Source organism: Drosophila persimilis, unplaced genomic scaffold (assembly GCF_003286085.1).
Source record: "Drosophila persimilis strain 14011-0111.01,24,50 unplaced genomic scaffold, DperRS2 tig00000622-arrow-arrow-pilon, whole genome shotgun sequence".
Taxonomy (NCBI): Eukaryota; Metazoa; Arthropoda; class Insecta; order Diptera; family Drosophilidae; genus Drosophila; species Drosophila persimilis.
In genome coordinates, this window is record NW_020825326.1 from 494,237 (window position 1) to 519,221 (window position 24,985).

The 24,985-nt window shown below is 44.8% G+C and overlaps 4 protein-coding genes and 1 long non-coding RNA gene across 5 annotated transcripts; 1 reads left to right on the top strand and 4 right to left on the bottom strand.

Moving 5' to 3' along the window:
- Positions 1–5,427: 5,427 nt before the first annotated feature.
- Positions 5,428–6,421, bottom strand: LOC6600099 (S-phase kinase-associated protein 1). The gene is made up of 2 exons (XM_002025167.2): positions 6,378–6,421; positions 5,428–6,137 (listed from the first exon to the last, which is right to left on the bottom strand). The coding sequence occupies exon 2, from the start codon at positions 6,119–6,121 to the stop codon at positions 5,633–5,635; it is 489 nt and encodes a 162-aa protein (XP_002025203.1). The 5' UTR covers positions 6,122–6,137; positions 6,378–6,421; the 3' UTR covers positions 5,428–5,632.
- A 663-nt stretch (positions 6,422–7,084) lies between these two features.
- LOC6600100 (histone-lysine N-methyltransferase Suv4-20) lies at positions 7,085–17,059 on the top strand. Its single transcript, XM_026990907.1, has 4 exons — positions 7,085–7,932; positions 11,625–12,355; positions 12,429–15,041; positions 15,123–17,059. Exons 2-4 carry the CDS (start codon positions 11,636–11,638, stop codon positions 16,200–16,202), a joined length of 4,413 nt encoding a protein of 1,470 aa, XP_026846708.1. The 5' UTR covers positions 7,085–7,932; positions 11,625–11,635; the 3' UTR covers positions 16,203–17,059.
- Positions 17,060–18,775: 1,716 nt separating this feature from the next.
- On the bottom strand, positions 18,776–19,816 carry LOC6600097 (RING-box protein 1A). Its single transcript, XM_002025169.2, has 3 exons — positions 19,704–19,816; positions 19,463–19,490; positions 18,776–19,320 (listed from the first exon to the last, which is right to left on the bottom strand). Exons 1-3 carry the CDS (start codon positions 19,791–19,793, stop codon positions 19,100–19,102), a joined length of 339 nt encoding a protein of 112 aa, XP_002025205.2. The 5' UTR covers positions 19,794–19,816; the 3' UTR covers positions 18,776–19,099.
- An 827-nt stretch (positions 19,817–20,643) lies between these two features.
- On the bottom strand, positions 20,644–22,251 carry LOC6600098. The gene is made up of 2 exons (XM_002025170.2): positions 21,062–22,251; positions 20,644–21,006 (listed from the first exon to the last, which is right to left on the bottom strand). Exons 1-2 carry the CDS (start codon positions 22,152–22,154, stop codon positions 20,783–20,785), a joined length of 1,317 nt encoding a protein of 438 aa, XP_002025206.2. The 5' UTR covers positions 22,155–22,251; the 3' UTR covers positions 20,644–20,782.
- A 596-nt stretch (positions 22,252–22,847) lies between these two features.
- On the bottom strand, positions 22,848–23,318 carry LOC113566207. Its single transcript, XR_003408986.1, has 3 exons — positions 23,264–23,318; positions 23,085–23,192; positions 22,848–23,036 (listed from the first exon to the last, which is right to left on the bottom strand). It is a non-coding gene; the product is annotated as an uncharacterized LOC113566207 (long non-coding RNA).
- Positions 23,319–24,985: the final 1,667 nt, after the last annotated feature.

Below are 24,985 nucleotides of genomic sequence, written 5' to 3' on the forward strand. Positions count from 1 at the left end.
GAGTGCGATCCAAGCAGGCGAATAACGCTCACAGAGGGGGCCTGCGCAGAGAAAGTAGAAGAGAAGAAAAATGAATTAGATAGACGTTATTTGCATGCTAGATTAAATAACTTATCATATGAAGAGCGGTTAAGAAATTATTTAGAAACCCGAAATATAATATTTTCTGAACTACGAGTGGATAGTATGCGAGCACTGTCGGTGCGGATGAAAAAGGCGAGATCCCGGTCTAAGCAAAGGCGAACTATGAGGAGGTAGGTGATTGCTTCAGTAAAACGCTGTTGCAAGAAAGACCCGAGAGTTTTCGCAGAAATCTCTATGATGGGCGAGTCCGTGCGAGGCATTTTGGATTCAGGCGCTACACACAGCATTCTAGGGCCAAATGGTCAGGAATTCCTGGAGAAGCTGGGCGTAGAGACTCGGCGCTATTCTTCTATAGTAAAGGTAACGAATGGGGAAGATCGCGCAATCCAAGTGGCCAAGTTGAATTACCGGTGGAATACAAGGGAGAGGGAAAAAGATTAACGTTTTTGGTATGCCCTTTCTTGGAACAGGAAATTTACTTGGGGGTAGACTTTTGGAGGGTATTCTCATTGGCTCCTGAGGTGATGGGAGAAGGTCCAGTAGGGGCATCCCACAGATTAGTGAAAGAAGTGCTGGCTGATCAAGTCGCTCACTATGTGGAAGGCCCAGAGAAGGAGATAGTGCAGAAAGAATTGGAGTTGTCGGAAGAGCAGAAGGCAGCCTTGGATCACGTGAAGGTAGAGTTCTGACTTTCAAAGCTGTAGGCCTGGAGAGGACGTCGAGAGAGACTCATAAAATTCAGTTAGTGGAGACGGCTGAACCTGCAAGAAGTGGTGTGTGGGGAGGTGTACAAAATGTTGGTCATCAACAAGTCATCAAGTACAGTGGTGCGAAGGCCGGCAAAAATGTTTTCTGTCTCGATGCCCGAAAGCTCAACAACGTAACCATCAAGGACGCATCAAGGCAGTGGGTGCCTAGAATCGAGGGGATTTTGTCTCGATCAGACGATATACATCTCCAGCGTCGATTAAAAACTCGCTTTTTGGCAAATCGAGCTAGACGAGCAGAGTCGAGCATATACGGCGTTCACGGTGCCGGGACGGCCTCTTTACCAGTTCCGTATGATGCCCTTTGGCCTCTGCAACGCTGCACAACGCCTATGTGGACTGGTCGACAAGGTCATTCCGGTAGAGTTGCGTTCAAACGTCTATGCGTATCTAGACGACTTGTTGATTATAGCCGAGGACTTCGAAACGCACGTGAAGATTCTGCGACAGGTTGCCGAGCGCCTACGATAAGCGAACCTAACGATAGGGCTGAGTAAATCTCACTTTTGTTAATCTCCTGTGAAGATGGATCCTGATCGCATTCCCGAGCCGCGATCTGTCCGAGAATTGCATAACTTCCTGGGAACTGCGGGCTGGTATCGGCGCTTTATGAAGAACTATGCTGAGATAGCCCTTCCGCTTACAGACGCCCTGAAAAAGTCGGGAAAAGGGAAATTTAGATTGACGGAAGAGGCAAAACGAGCCACTCAACTCACAGTGTGACGCCTCACATTATGGGGTAGCCGTACTCTTCCAACGGGATGACAAGCAGAGCAAGCGGCCTATCGCATTTTTCTCTGCTAAACTAAATTGCCAGCAAAAAAAATACTCGGTGAAAGAGAAGGAGTGTCTGGCAGCTCTCATGCCGATCCTAAAGTTCCGTCCTTACGTAGAGCTGATGCCGTTTACAGTTATTATTGACCACGCCAGTCTTAAATGGCTCATGACCATGAAAAATCTGGATAGTCTCTTAGCTCGTTAGTCCCTTCAGCTGCAGGCCTTCGATTTCGGCATAGAACACCGGAAAGGAGTGAACAATACATTGTCGCGGAGTATTGAAGGATGGAAGTGGATCCAAGTAGTATCCTGGGTTTCGAAACGATGGAGTTTGAATCTGAGGAATATCAGGAGTTAAGGAAAGAAATTACAGAGTACCGAGAACGCTTACCAGACCTCCAGATTGTTGGTGGCATGATATTCAAGCGCATACGCTTTGAGCGATTCGACGATCAGCTGGAGGGATCCGTCTGAAATTGTGGGTTCCGAGTTGATAGACAAAGCACATTTGGATGAAAAGACAGCGCACGGTGGAATCGCGAAACCCTTGCATTTATTGCGCAGGCAGTTTTACTGGCCGAACATGGCATTAGAGGTGCGGGATTATATCCGACGGTGTACCGTGTGCAAGGAGTCGAAAGCACAGAATAATCGGATGCAGGTCGGGATGGGGCAAGAGGTGGTCACCGAGCGCCCGTTCCAAAAACTGTATCTTGATTTTTTGGGCAAATATCCGAGATCAGCCAGTAGAAGAGAGCGCGTATGCTTTGGAGGTCCTTAACGGCCGTCCCATAGGAGTGTACCACACCAAAGACCGGAGACTGTAGTGAGGTGTGGGTGTGGCCTACGTTGGGCGCGGCAGAAGAATGTAGGGCCTTAATCCTGTCCTTAACACGGTGGTCATGCCCACGCGTATGTTGTCCCTCCTAGGACTGACGACATACTCGTGGTGGTGTTCCAGTCCCACCTCAGCGATAGTTGGCCCACGTCTGAGAGCGACGCGCCATCTATCGGAATTCCAGGGGGGCTTGATGGTGTATGGTGATATCGGGGGGAGCTGGGATCCGTTACTGGGGATATAAGGAATAGGATAAGATTAGCTATTAGATATGTATTAGTAAGGGTAAAAAGATAAATAGACGTGAAAATTATTAGAAAACGTAGAGTGAATTATAGAAATCGTAGAGCGTGGACGTAAGGGTAACGTCGCTGAGTCCACGTGGATTTTGATAGTTAAAGCCGAAATTTGGAAGTAAGTACAAGAAAGAACGAGGGGGAACGTTGTGAGTTGCTGCGGACACCGCAACTCTACAGTTATACCCGATACTAAGTCAGTATGGCTCTCCTCCGGCAGACGCCGCTTATATTAATCGACACGACAAAGAGTGCGTGCGAGAGAGACAGAAAATCAGTCTGAGCGTGACGTCGGGCGCTGCGTAGCCAGTGCAAATTGATTTGTTTCCTTTCGCTATAAAAATAATCTGATCTAATCCAGATTCAGCAATCTGATAGATATGGTCGTTATCTATGATTCTGCGTTTTTAGTTTTCTCAAATCTGCAATATTGTGGATGCAACAGATTTTCGTCCTTTGTGTGGGCGGAAGGGGGTGGGGCGAAATTTTGAGATATACGTTTTATAGTGAGATCTAACAGAAGTGCGGATACCAAATTTGGTTACTCCAGCTTTAATAGTCTCTGAGATTTGTGAATATCCCCAGATTTGCATTCTTTGCGGGGGCGGAAGGGGGTGTGGCGAAATTTTGAAACAAACTCGTCTCGGTCCGATATATTAGGAGTGTGGATACCAAATTTGGTTGCTCTAGCTTTTATAGTCTCTGAGATCTAGGCGCTAATGTTTTACTCTAAGCAAAGCCGCCTATGCTACGTGTGTGTTAGAGAGAGACAGGGCGAGAAAAAATGAAATTGTTTTCTTGATGCTGGCTATAATAATAATACGATCCAATTCAGATTCTGCAGTCTATAAGATATGGTCATTCTCTACGATTCTGCGTTTTTGGTTTTATCTTATCTTTAAAATTGTGGATGCCACAGATTTTCGCCCTTTGTGGGGGCGGAAGTGGGCGGGGCAAAGTTTTGAAATATTTTTGTAGCAGTGACATATCACAGAAGTCTGGATCCAAAACATCGTTGCTCTAGCTCTTATAGTCTTTGAGCATTAGGCGCTGAAGGGGACGGACAGATGGACAGACGGACGGACGGACAGACGGACAGACGGACGGACGGACAGACAGACATGGCTCAATCGACTCGGCTATTGATGCTGATCAAGAATATATATACTTTATGGGGTCGGAAACGATTCCTTCTGGACGTTACACACATCCACTTTTACCACAAATCTAATATACCCCAATACTCATTTTGAGTATCGGGTATAAAAAGGAAGGCGGGCCAGCCAAATAGGATTTAATGCAGTAAATTTTGCTCATAGCCGGCCCGCAATACAGCCCACAGATTCTGGCCAGAAGGTTTCCTGGCGAGGAACACTGAAGTTCGTGAGAGTGTCGACTACATTGAAGACTGTCCAACGTGAACCTCTCCGTGTGAGTTCGTTCCAATTGCGTGGGTGTGAGCCAAAAAGCGCGGGACGTGAAACGGTGGGCAAGAGGACGGCGCTGGTGCCAGGGCGATTCTTGCCGGATCGCGTTGTCGTTGCAGCACCTTATGGTCTCATGAACCCCGTCAGAGCCCGGAACGCTACACATGCATACACACGTATACACCCGGTTAAAACCGCCACGCACCAACATACATACATATGTACATATATATGTGTATAGATTTAGGGCTGACCAGCCACGGCCAGCGATCCGCCCGCGTCGCGTAAATTTAAACATACAAAAAAAACAATTTACTTGCAAATCACCTTCCACATTTAATGTTATGTTGTTTCTCGTGTCGTCCTTTATTGTTTTGTTGCATTCATTAGTGATTTAAGTAACTTAAATGTTGGTGATTTCCCTACAGAACTAACTGCCAACAGCTGATCGGTCGCATAGGCTTAACCCTTAGGGGGTGACACGGGGAGCACACGAGCTCTTCGAGTTGTATGGTGTATTTGTGGAAATGTAAACTTACCTGTTTTTGGAGCATGCCTCATTCAATATTGAACAGTCTAGCCCTTGATAGGTTTGTCTCGGTAGTTAACTTAAAGCCTTGTTCATATATATACATATATATATTTACCTCCACACATGCATATAACATCATTCCCGCATGAGTAAGAGTATCCCCGTCATCGTCTCAACACAATCATATACATATTTACACGAAGAGTTATAATTTATTGATTTATCTAGATTTTGCAAAACGTTTTGGTGTTTTTGGTTAGTGGTAATTTTTCTTGTATTTACTACATATGTATTTATCTAAACGCAGTAAAGTTAAAGTATAGATTTAGCGAAAGATGAGATTGTTGATTATTAGATGTTAAAGCTTGGATATATCGAAACATGATGCAGTAAATTTAAATAGAGGAAGGGCGCGTGGCATAAGCCATGGATTAGGACATGACCAGATATAGTTATATTGATATTGATGCTGATACAAAATATATATACTTTATGGGGTCGGAAACGCTCCCTTTTGGGTGTTACACAAATCCACTTCCACCACAAACTAATATACCCCTATAATCTTTGAGCATAGTGTCTGCAAACGACATTCATCAGGTCTTCTGGTAAGACAAGTGCAGCCAAGTCCCATACTGCGATGGCAGTGCCCACGACGCACTAAGTTTTCGAGGGACACTAGCACTGGACTACGATAAAACACAAATTTTTTTAGATTGGTTAAATTTATTCATGTGAAGCTATTTTTCTTACGCATAGGGTACATAATTTCGCATATTTTAATTAGTGTATGACAAAGTAACCGCAGAATAGGGTTAATAAATCAAATAAATGAAAATTATTAAATTATTGTGTAATCAGCCAGCAGCTGAAGGCGGCTTGATGGTCAACCGCTTCCCATTTACGCCTTCTCACTTCTCCTCGCACCACTCATTCTCCTTGCGCACCTGCTCCTCTTCGGCGGGAGTGAAGTCCTTCTTAATGTTAAAAGTCTTACGTATCTCCTCTGGAGTCTTTCCCTTAATCATGTTTGCCACGGTCTTGCAAGTCAGCTCGAGCAAACCCTTGATATCTAGGTAATTGGCGGCCAGGATTAGCTCGAAGAGTGTGCCCTGGTCTACTTTGAGGAAATCGGCGTCCCACGAGATGATGTCGTCGGTGCGCTTTTCCTTGCTCTCGTCATCTTCAGTGGGCTGAGGATCATCCTTATGGTAGTGGGCCCAGGTCAGAACTTTACGCAAAATGGTAGAATTCACATTCGGCAGAGGGACAATAGCATTCTCATCATCCTCCATTCCACAATCCTCAAGCATTGTCTTGATAGTTCCAGAGCACTTCGCGATCTGGATGTCGGTATCGAAGATTTCCTCGTCCGAGGACTGCAGTTTAATATTGGGCATTTTGGATATTTTCTCCCTAGAAATAGGAAAATCGTGGGAAATATATGAATATAGAAAACACAAAACACATTTTCTAGAAAAACACGCAAGAATCCACACATATGCAGGTACGCGTCGATGAAATGCATATAAGTAGAAAGACACATATATGTACATTTACGAGTGCTCCTATATGTGCATATTTTTTCGCTCTACACAAGCGTTTTAAAGTGCTGATATTTCGGTTTTTTATCCTTTTTATTGGTTGAAAGCTCACCTTTACGTATTTTCTTTAGTTAAATGCTGCAAGAGGTGTTATAGAATTTTTGCAGGCAAAATTTTCAGTTTTTAGAAGCGTCGCAGATAAATGACTGGAATCAGTGTTACCGCGGATTTATCGTTAAATATACCAAAATATACCGTCTCATTTAAACAATATACTGTAAATTTATAGACAAATTCAAGTTCTGTTTTACATGTTCGTCGTTTTTAATATTCCGTGGAATATTACTAGCTATATAGAACATTTAGCCATTCCCACATAATTGTATCCGATCAGGGAATCAATTGAATACTTGACTGGCTTATTCTTAAAAGTTGCTTTTATTGTATTTCTATATACCTTTAAAAATTAAATCTAATAGATTGATGAAATTAACTAAATATTCCAATATATACCGATATACCGTAAATATACCGTCGGTTCAATTTAGACCTAAAAAATACCGTAAACGGTCACCCTGACTGGAATTATTGCAAAAAAAAATCGATCAAAATATACCAAAAAGTACTGTGAACGGCCATACTGATCCGAACAGAATAGAGTATGTGATGTTTTGTGGTCACACTCTTTTAGTACTTCGGAGAAACGGCTATACTTAGTGATGGCTCTGATGAGCTAAAACTATCGTTAAAGGGACACAGAACCCCTTGGTCGATATACCTAGATTAGGTATCGTTGCTTCTGTCATCCCTATCCCTAACTTGGGTGGCGAAAAAAAAACTGATTCGGAATATTGCGGAAATATATAACGCGGAAAAGAAATCTCCGTCCGAGACCGAACTCCTTTTGTAAATTGATTTTAAGCCATTACTTAAACCATCTTTTAGAACGATACATGCTCACATGCGCGCTAGGAAAATGATACGTCGATATCGGTAAGCGCGATACAAGAAATAAAAGTTAATGAGGCAAAAGCAGAGTGCTAGAAAAAAGGCATACATACATACGCACGCTCGTCGACGTCGTCGTTGCGAAGGAATATATGTATCTGCATGTTCGTGTGTATGCGTCGTGTACACATAAGTGTGGTTGCTGCAGCTTCTAGTAGAGTGTCGGAGTGCGTCTCCATTCGCATTCGTGGAGGGGGAGCAGAACTGTCAGGCGAAACGGAAGGAAAGATTGATCAAGCGGCTGGAAGTGGAAGTGGATGGGAGCAAGTGAGCGAGGCATGGACGGCGGCGATTAAATGTTTTTTGGGAACAAAGACGTGAAAATGATTTGTCATAGCAGAGCCTCCACCAGCAGCGAATCCGAGGGCTCCGCCGTATCCGTAAGACCAAGAGAACCTACCAACGGCTTCTATTCCGGCCCACTGTGATATATTTTTTTGATGCAAACCCAGACGAACATCCAGCAACAACCGAAAACGAGCCCTGTAGGTGAACTGTCCAAGTGTGTGTGCATGTCTCTGCCGACGACGCAACAAAAAGAAAAACACATTGGAAGGTAGCAGAACGACAGACAAAGCATCAGGAACGGCCCCGAAGACAAAAGAGTGGAGAGAAGCAAAGCATCAGCCAGTAGCGCCTTTCTGAATAATTCATTTAAGGTAATGTTTACAAAAACTGAAAATTAAAAAGAAAAGAATTATAAACATTTTGTATGTATATGTTTGCTTGTTTGTTAATGTGTGCGTTTGTACGTGTGTATTCCGTTCCTGTGTAATAGGCGCCGCCATTTTTCGTTCCCATGTAACAAAGCAAGCTCTGAAAAGCAAATGTTCGCCTAGGGTTTGCAAGGCTTTTAAAAATGTTTCCCTTCAAACTTTTGTAACATTTTTCATAGCTATTAAACAGCTAAATGATGGATATACCTAAATTTTTTTTATTTCGATAGCACCTATAGTTCTATGTTGACATTCCGCCTTTTTTTCGAGCTTCCAATTCCCCTGAGAAAAAGACGTTTTTGGCAGAGCTACCGTCAAAATTATCAGTATACCAATGGCCGTATTCCACTACACTTCACTACATACTGAAAGACTTACATAGAAAATATAATACGTCTGCACAGTGCTATCAGTCGAAAAGCTATGACACTATTTTTTACCAAAAATAATGTTTTCCAGCACGCTCAGCTGATTAATACCAGCCCCAACTTTTTGTTTAAAAATATGAATCTACCTTTTCACTGCCACTCCGCTGTCAGCAGATAGACTACAAATCTAAAATAAAGAATTTATTTCTCGCTCAAACTGTATGATTTTACCATGAGCTCTTGTTTTACTGCCATAACTTGACGTGTAGTGGAATACGAACGTAAAAAGTGAAGATCTAGGATAAATAAAGTTGTCACAAACTTTACTAATTTCTCATGCAGTTAGGCCTCACTTATTCTCACTGCGCATATGCTGCTCTCTTCTCCCTCTGGATTACTCGGAAATCGCGAACACAACAGGAACGCATAATATACATACATATATGTTTGTATAAAACAGCTGAGAACGTTAGCCTAGCCGTCCGCAATTTGCAATTTTTTCCAGTTCCAAAAGTAAACGAGCTTTGATTATGTGTATTTATGTATGTAGGAAAATCGGCATAAAGGACTACTTGCTCTCGCCGTCCAGCGACTGATAGTGATAATTTGCATATCAACGGATATCGCCAGTCAGCGCTATATTAATGGAACACCGCCACGACGTGCAGCTTCTAGCAAAAATAATTTGAAATCCAAAAACCAAATAGTCGGACATGTAAATTGATAATCAAATTAGTTTCAATGCGTCGGCTCTGTAATTATATATTCGGAAAAAGGATGTGTTGAATATCAGAATATTTTTGTGTCCCATTTGGTTGGTCGCTACGGCTTTTTTTTAACCCTTTGCTTCCCGAGTTAATTGATTTTTTCCGCACGTGTGTGAGTGCGGGTTTGGCTCGAGAGAGCGTTGTCTGTCGTCGACCCCATGTAACATCTAATATGCACCTCACTCCTCCGCTCTATCTCCCTTTGTCCTGCTTCCTTCGTTTATAAGTCGAATTCAATTGAATCAAACTCTGTTTTCTGTAGGCTCTTTTAGGCTATATCGGTTTTTCATTTTCATTTCCATTTTTTTTCTTTTTAGATTTTTAGTATCGATGGCACTATCGATACATCAATGCTTTTTAAATTTGGCAAACGATGTTCTTCCATTTCGGAACCTACCTCTGTTTTTATACCCAATACTCAAAATGAGTATTGGGGTATATTAGATTTGTGATGAAAGTGGATGTGTGTAACGTCCAGAAGGAATCGTTTCCGACCCCATAAAGTATATATATTCTTGATCAGCATCAATAGCCGAGTCGATTGAGCCATGTCTGTCTGTCCGTCTGTCCGTCCCCTTCAGCGCCTAATGCTCAAAGACTATAAGAGCTAGAGCAACGATGTTTTGGATCCAGACTTCTGTGGTATGTCACTGCTACAAAAATATTTCAAAACTTCGCCCCGCCCACTTCCGCCCCCGCAAAGGACGAAAATCTGGGGATATTCAAAAATCTCAGAGACTATTAAGGCTAGAGTAACCAAATTTGGTATCCGCACTCCTGTTAGATCTCACTATAAAACGTGTATCTCAAAATTTCGCCACACCCCCTTCCGCCCCCACAAAGGACGAAAATATGTTGCATCCACAATATTGCAGATTCGAGAAAACTAAAAACGCAGAATCATAGATAATGACCATATCTATCAGATTGCTGAATCTGGATCAGATCAGATCGTTTTTATAGCCAAAAGGAACAAATCAATTTGCAGTGGCTACGCAGCGCCCGACGTCACGCTCAGACTGATTTTCTGTCTCTCTCGCACGCACTCTTTATCGTTTCGTTTAATATTAGCGGCGTCTGCCGGAGGAGAGCCATACTGACTTAGTATCGGGTATAACTGTAGAGCTGCGGTGTCCGCAGCAACTCAACGTTTTTTTTTTCTTTGTGCAGAGAATTGTGTTGACATTTGTTTGTGATGGCTTGACTTGTCTTGAATTTACTGGTAGCTGGGAGAGACTATCAATAAAAACTTTTTGTAAAAAGCATGCAGTACGAGCGAAAGGTATACATACGAGGGTGGTCTGATAAGTACTTGCCTCACCGCCCGATGGAGCCTGTATCGCAAACGAGGTTTGCTATCGTTCAGTTCATTCTTTTAGACGGCTACAGTCGAAATTTCAGCCGAATCGGGCTCGTAGTCAACCGTCAAAAATTGGTTTAGCGATGATGAGCCTCGCCCAGGTGCCCCGAAAATGGCTACCACGGAGGACAACGTAACAAAAATCTACGATCTCGTATAGGCAGATCGCAGTAGCCATCTCAAAAGAACGCGTGGGTCATATCCTACATGAAACGCAACCATGAGACCACTTCAGAATCCGAAGGAGTTAGCATCGTTTCGTGACCGTCGACAAAACATGAATCCACTGTTACACACCCGAGACCAAGGAGCAGTCGACACAATACTCTACAATACCGAAATATTGGGCCGATTCGACGCCGAGTTGCAAAAAAAATCGGCCTCATGTCCACCATAACAACGCACTGGCTCACACCTCCACCGTCGCAACGGCCAAATTGGTCAAATTGCACTACGAACTGCTGCCACATCCACCGTATTCTCCAGATTTGGCCCTGTGTGACCTTTTTTGTTTCCAAACTTGAAAAAGTCACTCGCCGGACAGAAATTTGAGTCGAATGGGGAGGTCATCGCCGCCACGGAGGTACTTTGCAGACGTTTTTGTTTTGTAGGCTAAGAACTTATCAGACCACCATCGTACATATGTATATTCTATCGTTTGACTTGCTAGACTAGAATCGTTCATCGAAAGTACAATTTTTCTATTTCTATTTCTATTTTTTCATTGTTAATTTTCAATTTCTACAAGGCGAATTCAAAAATTATAAATACAAATTTTTTAAATAAACATAATTTTACTTAATATTTGATTTGAAAAACATCAGTCAGAAGTCAAAATCAGCCTGCATCACTGGCATCTGTATCTGTTTCCGATAGTGTTTTTGAAGAATATAGTAACGTAAAACATCTCCGAATACTATTGCCATCTCGCTTCGTTCTGTGGAAATGAGTATGAAGAGTAGAGTAGAGCTACACAAAGGTGCCCATACGAAAGAAAAAGAGAAAACAGTTGGTAATTTGAATCTGAAAACAGCTGTTGGGGTGTGAAATTACAAATTTGAAACGATTGATTATTTCGTCTGATGATGTGTACTAGTACCGGCTGCAATATGTAATGAGTGTGTATGTTTCTTTTCTCAGACTCCCACAGAATGGTTGTCGGCTCGAATCACACGCGGCGCGGTGAAACTGGCAGCAGATTTACGAACAGCAGCTCCAACAGCAACGGGAACAGCGCCGCCAGCAGCACAAGCAGTGGCTCCACCTCTACCACCAGCTCAACGTCTTCATTAGCTAGCAGCGAGGCGGCGGCTCTTTTGTCGTCAATGTCCCAAAAAAGCCAAACGGCCGCCCAAGCACCACCCACAGCAAGCAGCCACCATCAGCTGCAGCAACCGACGATAGCGACGACGACGAACCACCATCAACCCCATCCCCATTACCAACAGCAGCAGTCACACAACCACCACCACCATCAGCAGCATCAATCCTCAAATGGAAACGGAGTGGGCGGTGGAGCAGGAGTGGGTGGAGGCGGAAGTGGAGGTGGAGGAGGTTCTCTCAATGGCTGTAATGGCAGCGCCGTTAGTCGGCTATCACAGTCCACTGGGATGTCACCGCGGGAACTCTCGGAGAACGACGATCTGGCAACATCGCTCATACTGGATCCGCATCTTGGCTTTCAAACCCACAAGATGAATATACGCTTCCGCCCTCTTAAGGTTGACACGCAGCATTTGAAGGCGATCGTAGATGACTTCATCCACGGCCAGAACTATGACGTGGCCATACAGCGAATCTACGATGGCCCCTGGATACCGCGCCACCTGAAGAACAAGAACAAGATCGCCACAAAGCGGTTGCACGACCACGTAAGTTGACCTTCCATGCCCTCAATCATCCCGACGTCCAACCCGCTAACTGATTTCACACTTCCTATTGCAGATTGTACGCTACTTGCGCGTATTTGACAAGGACAGTGGGTTCGCCATTGAGGCATGCTACCGGTACTCCCTGGAGGAGCAGCGCGGGGCCAAGATCAGCTCCACCAAACGCTGGTCCAAAAACGAAAAGATCGAGTGCCTGGTTGGCTGCATTGCCGAGCTAAGCGAGACCGAGGAGGCGGCCCTCTTGCACTCGGGCAAAAATGACTTCTCTGTAATGTATAGCTGCAGAAAGAACTGCGCCCAACTCTGGCTGGGACCGGCGGCGTATATCAATCACGATTGTCGGGCTAACTGCAAGTTCCTTGCCACCGGACGCGACACGGCCTGCGTCAAGGTGTTGCGTGACATCGAGGTGGGCGAGGAGATCACTTGCTTCTATGGTGAGGACTTCTTCGGGGACAGCAACCGCTATTGCGAGTGCGAGACGTGCGAGAGACGTGGAATGGGAGCCTTTGCCGGCAAGCACAACAGACATTTTGATGATGCCACTGGCCTGGTGCTAGGTCTGACCTCGGGCCTGGGGCTGACCAACGGCGGTGCTGGCAACGGTGGCGGCTACCGTCTCCGCGAAACCGACAACCGCATCAATCGCATCAAGAGTCGCGCGAACTCGACCAACAGCACTTCGAATAGCAACAGCAACACTAACGACTCCACCAGCACCAACGATAGCAGCATCGCCAGCAATGGAGTAGCCACAATGGCAGTCCCCATATCCCAGCCAGCCGGACAGGCTGTGGGAGGTCGTGGATCGGGCAAAGAGGCGGGCTCTGTGCCTCCGGGATCTGCAGCAGCAGCCGCAGCCGTATCCTTGATGGAGAAGAAGCTGCCAAATTTGGTCGTTTCGCCCCTGACCATGAAGGAGCTGCGTCAGAAGGGTATGACCAAGTATGATGCTGAGATGATCATGGCCAATGCGGCCTACCAGCAACAGCAGCACCACCACCACCACCATCATCATCAGCACTTTCTTCACCACCATCACAACCACGGACAGCATGCCAGCACCGGGGCCGAAGCCACAGCCGCCGTGCAGCAGCTGGCGATGCAGAAGCCAGGGGTGTTACCGGTTACATGCACTGGAGCAGTAGTAGGAGTAGGGCAAGGTGCATGTGCCGCTGGTGGAACTATTACCTCCTCCAGCACGGAATTGAACGGTCGCTCAAACTCCCTGCGAAAGTCCATCCGAGTAAACAGCACCAGCAGCAGCATATCCACAGCCTCCACGGACGAGGTGGTGGCAGCCAACGCCCCTTCAATGCCCCTACCATTGCCATTGACAATCCCAATGTCTGCCAAGTCCGCTGTGGTGCTGGTGACGCGATGCAAGCCGGCCATGGCCATTGCGGCGCTGCACCAGAGACAGCAGAGACAACTGCGGCGCAGCGAGCGGCAAACAAATCGAGGTGGACAGAAGGAAAAGTCATTTGGAAAATATATCACGGACAGCGAGAGCAGCGACACCGACCATCAGCGGAGTGAGCGTCAAGGGATGAAAGTGCGCGGAGGCGAGGATCAGCAGCCCACAAAAGTTTTCCTTATGGATGGTGAGCAGCAGCAGGAGAGGCGCGTGACGCGGAATAGTGCGGGAAGAGCTGCCGCAGCAGCAGCAGCAGCAGCATCGGCACCGGCATCAGGAGGACTAGGACTTCTAGGCCTAGGGAGATTAGCCACTGCCCATAATAGTAGTAATATAACAGCAGCAACAGCCACAACCACATCCACAAGTAGCATCAGCAGCAACAAAGCAACCACGATTACAAATTGTAATAATCATAATAGTGTTGATAGCAGTAGAATTAATCATAATTCTAATCTTAGCGGTAGACATAGTGTTAAATCAAAGAAGCCACCACCAAGTGAGGCCTCATCTATACCCACATCCACGTCCTCAGTTGATGCGCAGTCCTTACACCAGTCTCAGCAGCAGAAGGCAACGCGTCGCAGCAACAGTCCCGCCCATAAGAAGAATCTTTTGGACACCTTTAACCAGGCTCAACAGGCTTATCCTCCTTCTCATCTATTGGCGGAAGAAGATCCCCCCAAGCAGAAACGTAGTCGTCGAGCCGCTGCATTGGCTGCAGCCCAGCACATCCATTGCGAGGCTTTCGGTGGACAGGTTGGATTAGGATTTGGACTGGGAGTAGGAACAAGAGCAGGACCAACAGCAACAGGCAGCTTGCGCAAAAGACAGCAACCAGCTAGTGCAGGAGCAGCAACAGGGGTAGCCAGCGAAAAAGCATCCATCAGACTGTCCAACAGCAGCAGCAGCATTGAGCCCCTTCTGAAGACTCCCGAGCGTCGGCTGAAGCTCACTCTGCGGATGAAGCGTTCTCCGATTCTGGATGAAGTCATTGAGCTCGGCACCAGCTTCAGCGACGAGCGGCATCTGGCCCGGCACAATGGAGCTATCGGAGGACGTAGTGCAGGCGTGACTGGAGCTAGTTTTGGATCGGGTGGAGCGGTGGGCAGTGCCGATGTGACAGGAGCAGAGGGGATTGACATTGAGTATGAGATCCTACGCATGGAAGGCATCTCGGAGCATGGCAACGATGATGACGTCGACGACGACGACGACGACGACGACGACGACGACGACGACGACGACGACGACGAGGACGACGACAAGGACGACAACGACGACGACGACGATGACGACGACGACGACGACGATGACGATGACGACGACGACGAAGAAGAAGAAGATGAAGATGAAGACGACGACGACGACGACGACGAGGACGATAATGCAGAAGATCTGCCCGAACAGGATGCAGAGCAGCCACAGGTGCCGCTCGAAGCGGCCCCACCCAGTACCATCCACTACGAGCCGCTTTCAAAGAAACAGAAGAAGAAACAGCGAGGCTGCAGTAGCCAGCGGCGGTCCCCGGATCCCAGCTCGAGTACCAGCAGCATGTACGTGACACCCCAGAAAAAGCGACTCCGCTTAATCTTCGGCAACGAGTCCCACACCATTGACATTCCACCAACGGGCGAAGGAGCATGCGGAGCAGCGGAAGGTGGAGCAGAAGCCACCGGAGTGGATGATCTGAACAGTAGCAGCGGCGGAGTGAGTGCAAGCGACGACTCGTTTAATGCATCGTACGCCAGTAGCGGCACCAGCATGACGGTCAACGCCTCCTCCCAGATGACAACCAGCAACAACAGTAGCGGTGTCGGGCCAGTTATCCCCATGTCCTCTGGCACGGGCAACGTGCAAACAGAGGGCATAGACTCCACGGCCAAGCTGGTGGCACCCGCCCAAACACCGCAGTCGCCGACATCTTCGACCAGCGGCTCGTTTTATTCTGCCTGTACCTCCACTACCAACACGCCCTACTTCCCCAAAGGAGAACGGCGTGGAGGAGCAGGAACCGGGCCAGGCGAGGAAGCAACCTACATCAATTACTATCAGAGTAGTGGCTCAAAGGTACTTGGAAAATACAGAGCCATGAAGCCGATAACTTCAAGCCCGGGCCAGGGGCAGGCTATTGTGAGCAGCAGCAGCGGTAGTGGTGTAGGGGCAGGACACGGATTTCTGCCACAATCGCTGACCATTCCCAAGCACACCTTCGGAACTTGCGCCCTGCTGGCCCCCACCAGCTTTGCCAGTCTCCAGCAGCCGCCACCGCCTTCGGTGCAGCATCATCAACAGGCGAAGACTAGCGTGGCCACATCAACGTCCGCCTCCTGCTCGCCGCCTGTGCATAACCACCATCATCATAGCCAACAGCACCAGAATCCACATCATAACCACCATATACAGCAATAACGAACGACTGATCTCCAAGTAACTTGACTAAGATCCGCTGACGCTGAGAGAAGAAAGCACGGGCAGAAAAAGAGGAAAATGAAGATAAAGAGGAGAACGAATGAGATGGAGAAGGATGAGAATAAGGAGAATTTGCATGCTGCTTGCGTCGTCGTTGCCTCTGCTGCTTTTCTGCCTTAACATAAGCCGATCAAAAATCGATCTGATCCCCTACAGTCGCACGTCAGTTTTATCCATTAGCTTTAGCCAAGATCCATTACCCATTGGTCCAACCCCCACCCAACCCCGGTGTCCATGCATCTTCACCCTGCGCCTTATCAGCATCAGATTCAGTTCTAACCTCATATTTTGTATAGGACCCAAGTCCCGTTTTAGCCTCTGCATTAGTCCTGGTCATAGTGCCAGGACCTTGTTCCCGCGTACCGGATTCCTGCATTCCGGGTTCCGCTCCCGAATCCTGGTCCCGGTCTTGGATCCGTGGGTAGCCAAAACAAACGAGAATCATGTGAAACAAAAGAACACAAGAAATTGTATCAAAATCAGATTTTAGAGACACAGAGACAAAAGAAAAGAAGAACAAACGAAAATCAAGTGAACTATTTGATTATAACTTACTTTTTTTTGCTTTCTTCTATTTCTCGTTCTCTCTTTATATCTCCCACTCTCTTTGTCTGTTTCTCCCTCCAACCTGTGGATCCCCCGTGTTGTTCTGTTTGGCTACCTTTGCATTCTCGTGCATGTGTATGTGTTGTGTGTGTGTGCTTTTCTTTTTCCCTTTGCCATTACAGATGCAAATTTAAAGCGTAAAAGTAGGAGAAAAGATGAAGAAAAAATGCATCAGAATAACGCCACAAATAAAGACAGCAACAGCAACTGCAACCTCAACAGTAGCAGCCCTAGCAGCAACAGGAACAACAGCAACAATTTAATCGTTAAAAAACTGAGAATCGAACTAAATCGCATACAAATCGTGTACAGTTGAGCCAGAGGACGCCGTGGGGCAGCGGTGGCAGGAGATCTACTCAACCAAGCAGTGAAACAGCAAGCAGCTACAACAAAACAGCATAAAGCAGAGGAGTGAGAACGGGGATTCTTACTGTTCGCACTACGGGTAACGTTTTGCAATTATAAAGGGGAAGCCCTATTCCCTAGGCCTACCACAACGAGGAAGATGACACAGGAAACCGCAAAACATACAAACCAGCAAACAAAGAAACCAACAAAAAAAAAACAATATTCTAAATGCAATGCACACAGACAAACGCAATTAGCAGCGGTATATACGCCTTACAACTAACGTTAACTTTATGAAAATTATATATACAAGCATTGCAAATATACATAATATGTGTATCTACATGTATAGTTTTTAGAAAGTCCCACAAAAGCCAACCCAACAATAACAGCAACAATAGCGCAGCATCAGCCACTGAAACAGCAACAGCAATATTAAAAACTGAATAATTTATATATATACTAGGCGCAATAATTAAATATACATAAAACGACAAATTAATTGTATATAAATAACAGATTTAAAATATAAAAAGAGACAAAACCAAACCGAGAATAAACTTTCAAAAATAATAATGAAAAATTAAAAAAAAATTTTTGGAAAATCCAAAATAAAAATCCGCAATAGTTCCACTGGCAACTGAAACTTTGTTTGGTTTAGGACCCTCTTCCTCCCAATAATATCTTATTTTAACAATCCGTACATGCACTTAGTTGTCATGTTTTTTTAAACCATATATACATTTGCACATGGGTATATGGATGGGGTACACACTAATCCGCATATCCGAACGATCATCTTCAGAATAAGAACTCCCACTCACAGACAACCCACAAAACCTACACAACATATAATACCACGCGCAATCCCCACACACAGCACCACAAAATGTATTTGGGTTGTCCAAATATATTTTGTTTCTATTCATTTTATACGATACGAATACGTACATACATCCACATACATAAATAGGTATGATTATTATTTTGTAACGATAATCTGATTTTTTTCTCTTTACGGATAAGTTGAACTGTAGCATATTACATATAATTATACATTAATCATATTTGATATGCATATATCTATATTATATACTTTATTCATATTTGTAACTACTGTGTATTATTTTGTAAGCCACAAACAATTCATAAAGAGTGGCTCCACAGCCAACATTCATAATAAACTAAAAGATAAAATTTAGTTTATACCAATGCATGCTACTGTTCTTTTACTTTATCGGTGTTCCCCACCCAGACCTATCGATAATACATAATTCCACATCATCATATATTTTTCAACACACCATCCAAAACAACGAAATTCCCACAAATCATTTTATAAATAGATATTTTTATCATACCCTTTTCAGAATATTTCCCTCGTAGATCCTAGTCCCCTGTGGGACTTAGGAAAAAATATCTGGCTATGGCTTTATTTTCGTCGTTTTTATGCGACTAATCTGCGAGCTTTTTTCTAGTCTTAAAGCTAGTGTCTTGCACTCCCCACTGGATATATTTCCTTTCCCATATTTTACCCTTCTATTCAAGATTCAACCAAATAAAGGATTTCACGCAAATCAAGGATTTCTTCTTTATTTCAGTACAAAGTTTTTGTCGTGAAACGAGGAGAGCTTCGGGCTTTTCCCCAGGCTTACATCTAAGAGTTTACTGAACCCCTGGAGCCGTGCTGTGTTTCCGATGATACGGGAGTTTGTGTGGTGTGAAGCCCAATATCCTGGGGTTGTTTGGTGTGTGCCCCGAGATCTAGGTGCTTTGTGGCTATGATGGGAGTCCACAAAGAAAATGGGGTTTTGTTACATGTGGTTTTTAGGAGAAGCAGAACGGTGTGGTGTTGTGTTGGGAAGGAGATACTATAGTAAAGCCTAGTGACCGTACTTCTGGAAGTCCCACTCGCGGTTGTCCAAGGGGCACACCTGACGAGTCTTCAGCCAACGTGAAATGCAGTGAAAGTGGAAGGCGTGATTGCAAACGCCCCAGGCCACGGTACACTCCTCGCTGGTGGCAGAGGCCTGGTTAGCCTGGCACTCGATGCACAAGTCCATTATGTGGTTGCGGCAAATGGCGCAATTGTCAACAACGATATCTGGCAATAAACGAAATTGTTAATTATTTCATGCAGGAAGTAATTTAAAAGTATTTTAGATTTTAATTTCACTGATTAAACGATGGCCTGCTATTGCCGGCAGACAAAGAGAAATTCTCTCTATTACGAATGTTTTACTCACCCCAGGCCCATAGAGCTACGGCGTTCCACTGATTTTAGAATGGAGCACAAGGTAGGGGCAGCGAGAACGTAAAATGAAAATATAAAAAATTAGTTATGCCCAACAGATAATAAATTCATCGTAGAACGCGTCACAAGCAAACATACACACATGTACTGATTCACATATGCAGCGGTGTGCGCACGTTACCGCCAGAAAATTTGTGCATGCTATATTTTGTTGCTACATTTGTGAAACTTACTTTCTTAACCTCGAAGCGCTTCTTTTCGCCCTTACTACTGCTGGAAGGCACCTCAAATTCTTCCTCGTCAACCTCCATGTTTCTGTCCATTAATTTGCAAACGTAAGAAATGTGAGAATCACTAGTTCAGTGTGACGCGGATTTATCGATAAAATATACCATCTGACCCTCAGAAATATACCGTCTTTTCAAAATATACCGTCAATATACCGATTAAAAAAAACGAACTTGACTTGGTGAACAACCGTTTGTAAATTCTTATTGTACATCCATCCCATGATGAAACTATACATCATCAGTCAGGCTCCGTTTTTTACTTACTTTTGCGGATTATGTTTTCAGTCAATACGTTTAGTTTTCGTTCTAAGCAGTTCCCGGTTTCACAAATTTTTGGTATCGATATGTTTTGTTCTTTCATCGATTCTCGCTAACAAAAACAGTTGACCTGGTTAATTTGAAAATGTACAGCGTGATAAAAATGCAAAAAGACGGCATGAAGCTCGCAAGTTAAGAAGATCAAGACATTTTAGTTGCAATGTCTGACAAACTGTGAGTAAAAATTAAATCAAAAAATTAATTTGTTGCACCTCTCTTTTGAATTAAATGTGGCGGGAAATAGCTGTCCCTACGTAGATGTTCTGTAACGTGCGTGTTACAAGCACAGTCTGTGCTGTTACTAAACATTGTTATGCGCAAAAATGTACTTCTTGCCAACGTTCCAATAATCAAATCGGACTGCGTCAGCTGTTTGCACCAAAACGAAAAATTGGTTGCCCTGACCAATAATTTCCAAGCTAAATTTAAGGTAGCGTTTAGTAAAAATTATTTATAAAGAAAGCAAAAGTTAATTTGCCCTGATATACGTGTCAAGTTTATGTTAATGCATCAATAAGTCAACTATTTTATTCCTTTTGTGAAGCTGAAAAATCAAATACATATATTAGTGCTCAGATTTTTGGATATATTTTTCTCAATAAATTAGATCATTAAAATTTTCCGCATTTTGAACGGCCTTTTCGTTAGGCGGCCACTTTTTTGTTCGTCTTTGTCGTTTGCCGTTCTTGCTTTTGGCGGTTCTGCTAGGAGGCAGCACCCTTGTTTACTGGCTCGCGCGCGCGGGTATCGTTCCGATCCCTCTTGACGACCGGCAGACGAGTCCATATATAGCCACCAGACCGTTGTCCTGTGTACTCGTCGATGTCCGGCAAGGGGAATGGCGTGCTGCGGTCGTAGTAGTAGTTACTGGGTGCATGCATCACGAACTCTAGGAAACAGAGCTTGCGGGAGAGTTCCTCGTCGGGTCCTGGAAGAGATAATAACGTAAGAAAGACTGCAGGAGGAGCTACAGATGTGCTCACCGATTAAGTAGGTGGCCGGATCGAAACAGTCCTGTGGATCGGGACTGTCCTGAGTGGGTATCAGCCATGTGAGGAATGCCGACTTCTCGCAGTAGGCGTCGACGAGCAGACCGCGGATCTGGGCGTAGTACAGCTTCTGCTGGCCGTCAACAATGCTCACGATATCACCGATTTGCATGTAGATCCCCTTATAGAACAAGCTCTTTACGAACTTGGTGCAAGCCTGCACCTTGGGCGTCTTCTGTGCCGGACGCTTGAAGATGGCGCGTCGATTTCTGGCTCCCTGTGAGCCACCGGCACTACCCACGCCAGACTTGCAGTGCGCCTTGCTGTTAGCCGGATGCGATCCGGTTCCATACGGATGAGTTGTGGACCCTGGTCCGTTGGGGGTGCCATTGTAGCCATTGGCCTGTCCGCCATTACCTCCGACGCCCGAGCGTCCCGTCAGCTTCGCCTTAAAGCGAGTAGCCCGCGTGCTCTTACGCAGGCGCTTCATTATTGTGGGCGTCTGATTTCCGGGAATGGTGGCCGCTGGCGTTCCATTGATGCTACTCCTCGTGATCTTTCCGCAGCGTTTCGTGGTCCGAGAGAGTGCGGCCTCAGGCGAAGCTTGCATTACCTCTTCCTTGCTCTTCTCCTTTCCTCCGGCTTCGGCTGTCGTTCCTTTTGTTGGGGGGGCTTCGGGTGACTTTAAAAAATTTTCGGTAGGATATTCATGACAGCTGACTGGCTTCCTTTTTAGATTGGTGTATGGTTCCGCAGCTTTGGCAAACGTCGAGGGTAGCTTCGGGCTTTCTTCTGGCTGGCTTGGTCCTGGAGGTGGTGGGTTGTCTGGCTTTTCTGTTCCTGGCACTGCATTGGCCGTGGGTGCATCTACGTCTACGTTCATTGAAACACTTTTTTCAGTTTCTGATTTCAGCGAATTTCCTTTATTTTTCCCGTCTTTTGCAGACGTACAGGCCCCGCACAGTGCTTCAGCAACGCCGCAGCCAACTTTGCCGGCGGTTTCCGAAGGCCGGCACGGCTGTTCCTTGCCGCTCGTTTTTCCGCACTTGCTGCACTGCTCTGGGATCGGGTCGTGATCTACGGACATGGATACTTTTGCTGGTCAATCAGCGATCGAAAAACTCAGCCTCTCGCTGTGCTATCAACAAAATCTCCGCAGTGTTGGCTAACGTCGCAGAGTCTTGCGTGTACAGTGCTGCCGTCTTGTGCAATTCTCGCTAATACCAAAAATGATAAAAAAAAAATCAGCAGAAATATATTCTTAAAATCATCGAAATAAGATCGACGAAGTATTTGGTCCGCCAAACCAGGAATGATTTACGCATGCAAAAGTATGGTCGACCAAATACTGCGCGACTGCCTTTTCACCTTACACAGGTCAGCAAAATTTTCCATCGACCGAATATGGAACTAGAAAAGCAGGCGATTGTATTTGTTGGTATCGTGCCAGTTCATACACCGAACATGTCGCAACCGAACTTTCTGTATTAGATCCCAGGGTCTTCTGCTCTAGCGTTCGGCCACCGACGCTTCATCATGAGGCAGCCAGCCCAGCAACGCTTTGCATTTGTTAGTAGTAACACACACAATATGTTTTCACAAAAATATGTGATTGTATGCTTTTTAAATTGCTAATGGTAATTAAATTAATTGGTTGCACTTACATTTCGAATAAAATTGGGCGGGAAACAGCTTTTTTTTACCGCATGTTAAGAGACCAGTCTCGCGCAAAAATAATGTCTAAATCCGATCCTAATTTTGGTTGGGTTAGAAGAAATTATTTATAAAAGCGCAAGCCAAATTGCCCTGGTAATGGTGTCAAATTTATGTTAATCCATCAATAAGTCATATATTTTTCTTTTTACAACCGATAACCGCGCTTCTAACCGCTGGTAGGCCGCTAACTCTCGGGACTTACGCTCAGCACTACTGAGAGCGCTGTTTGTTGTTTGCGAAGCTTGGGATTGTACTAAGCAAAATAAAATCAGAAAGAGAGCGCGTTGCGAGAATAGCCCACCTTGTATAACTTCATGGGCTGGCTAGCTCATGATGACGCGGCGGTGGACGAACGCCAGAGTAGAAGATCCTAGGATCTAATCCAGACTGTATGGTTAGTGGTACAGAGCTAAAATGGACAGAAACACACAGAAACCAAACAGTATTTTCAAATATTTTTAAGGCGCGTTATGGACTCACCCTCTTGACCAATGCAAATCGAATACTTATTCGTGATTCCTGATCGTTTGCCATCAAAATCTATCCTTTTTTTGAAAAATATTAAAAAAGACATCACGTAGGCACTTGCATAGGCCTAAATGAAAAATACGGCCAAACTTGTCAACAAACGTACACATTTTTTCTCCAGGTGTCGCTTTTAATAATTACATACAAATTTAGTTAATATTACTAGCCATACAGTATATAGATGTGCCAGTTCATAGAACGAACATGTCGCACATATAACACAGAATATCCCGTCCCATGGGGTTCGCGTCTGGTGTTCGGCTACCGTAGAAAGAACATCTCTGCATGTGTTCGTACACACACAATGACCTCTAGTACCAGCGCCTGTAGAACCAAAGGGGTCAATTGACCCCTCTCGAACTAGTTCTGCGCTGTTTACCGCGCAACTAGCTACGCAACTAGTTACGCGGGAAGCGAACGCGGACCAGGTCTTCGTCGACTACAATGTACTAGTTCTGCAACTAGTTACGCGGGAAGCGAACGCGGACCAGTCGAAAAAGAACCGAAAAACGAAGCCGCCTTCGGTTTGTTTTTGAAGGCGGCAAATAACCGCAATTCCGTGGAGTTACAGTGCCCACTCAGCTAGTTTTTACCGAGCCACGACATGCAATAAGCACCGAAATGGTAAGTTAATCGTGATATTTTACTGTAGTTGCGATCGTGGAATGAAAGAGACAAGAATTTACACAAACAAAATGCATTTGTTTTCCTCGTTTGCTTTATGCGTTGATTTTGTTCACTTCTGTACAAGATCTAATCGCTGGAAGAGTCTTTTGTGTGAACATTTATTAAAAAAGTGGAAAAGAATTAATAAATAAATCAAATTAATATAAACAGGTACGTGCAAATACTTTTAGAAACTCTAAAACAGGAGAATGCAGTTATTCGTGGTAAGACTAATAAAGATTAACAGAGAAATATTTGTATAATCAAATTAATTAACAACATTGTTTTTAGATCAATTGAATGCAGTGGTCAAAATTTTAGCGGATCAAACTGTTTTAATAAAGCAGCTGGTAAAGGAGAAGGGGGAATTGAATCCCATTCGGGGACAGTTCCCTATAAAACGTGAGGAAGAACTTATAGAACTGGAAGAAAAAATAAAATTAAATAGGGACAATTATGTAAGTATATCTAAACTCTAAATTTTATGACTTTTTTCTCTGTCTTATCTTTATATTTTAATGTTTCACTTACAGATAACAGCAATGAAATCAATTCTCCAGCCAGTTGGCGTGTTGACCGGCTTAAACTTTATTTTGAGTGAGGAAATTGTTCTAGCCTATAACGTCGATGGGGTCCAAGGGAAGAAGGCCCTTAGGACCCACAAAGAATTTTTTGCAGCTTTGCTAGGTAAAATACCATTTACACTTCTAGAGATTTAAAAATTTTTCATATAAATTAAAACCAATATTAATTACAGAATGTATTCCGCCTGGCGATGAGCCTCCCGAAAACACTGTGCGGAAGGCAATGCAAAGGATGAAGAAAAGGGTGTTTAAGAAGAAGTGTCTTGCCAAAAACCAGGAGTAGGCTAAGCATCATATAATGAAAAATTATTCGTTATAATGAAAGACATTGTGTTTTTATTTTTGTATTATTCCAGACTGCCAGATTGACTACTACCAGTAGTCAGTTCGGAACTAGTTACTGGTAACTAGGTCAGAGCTAGCT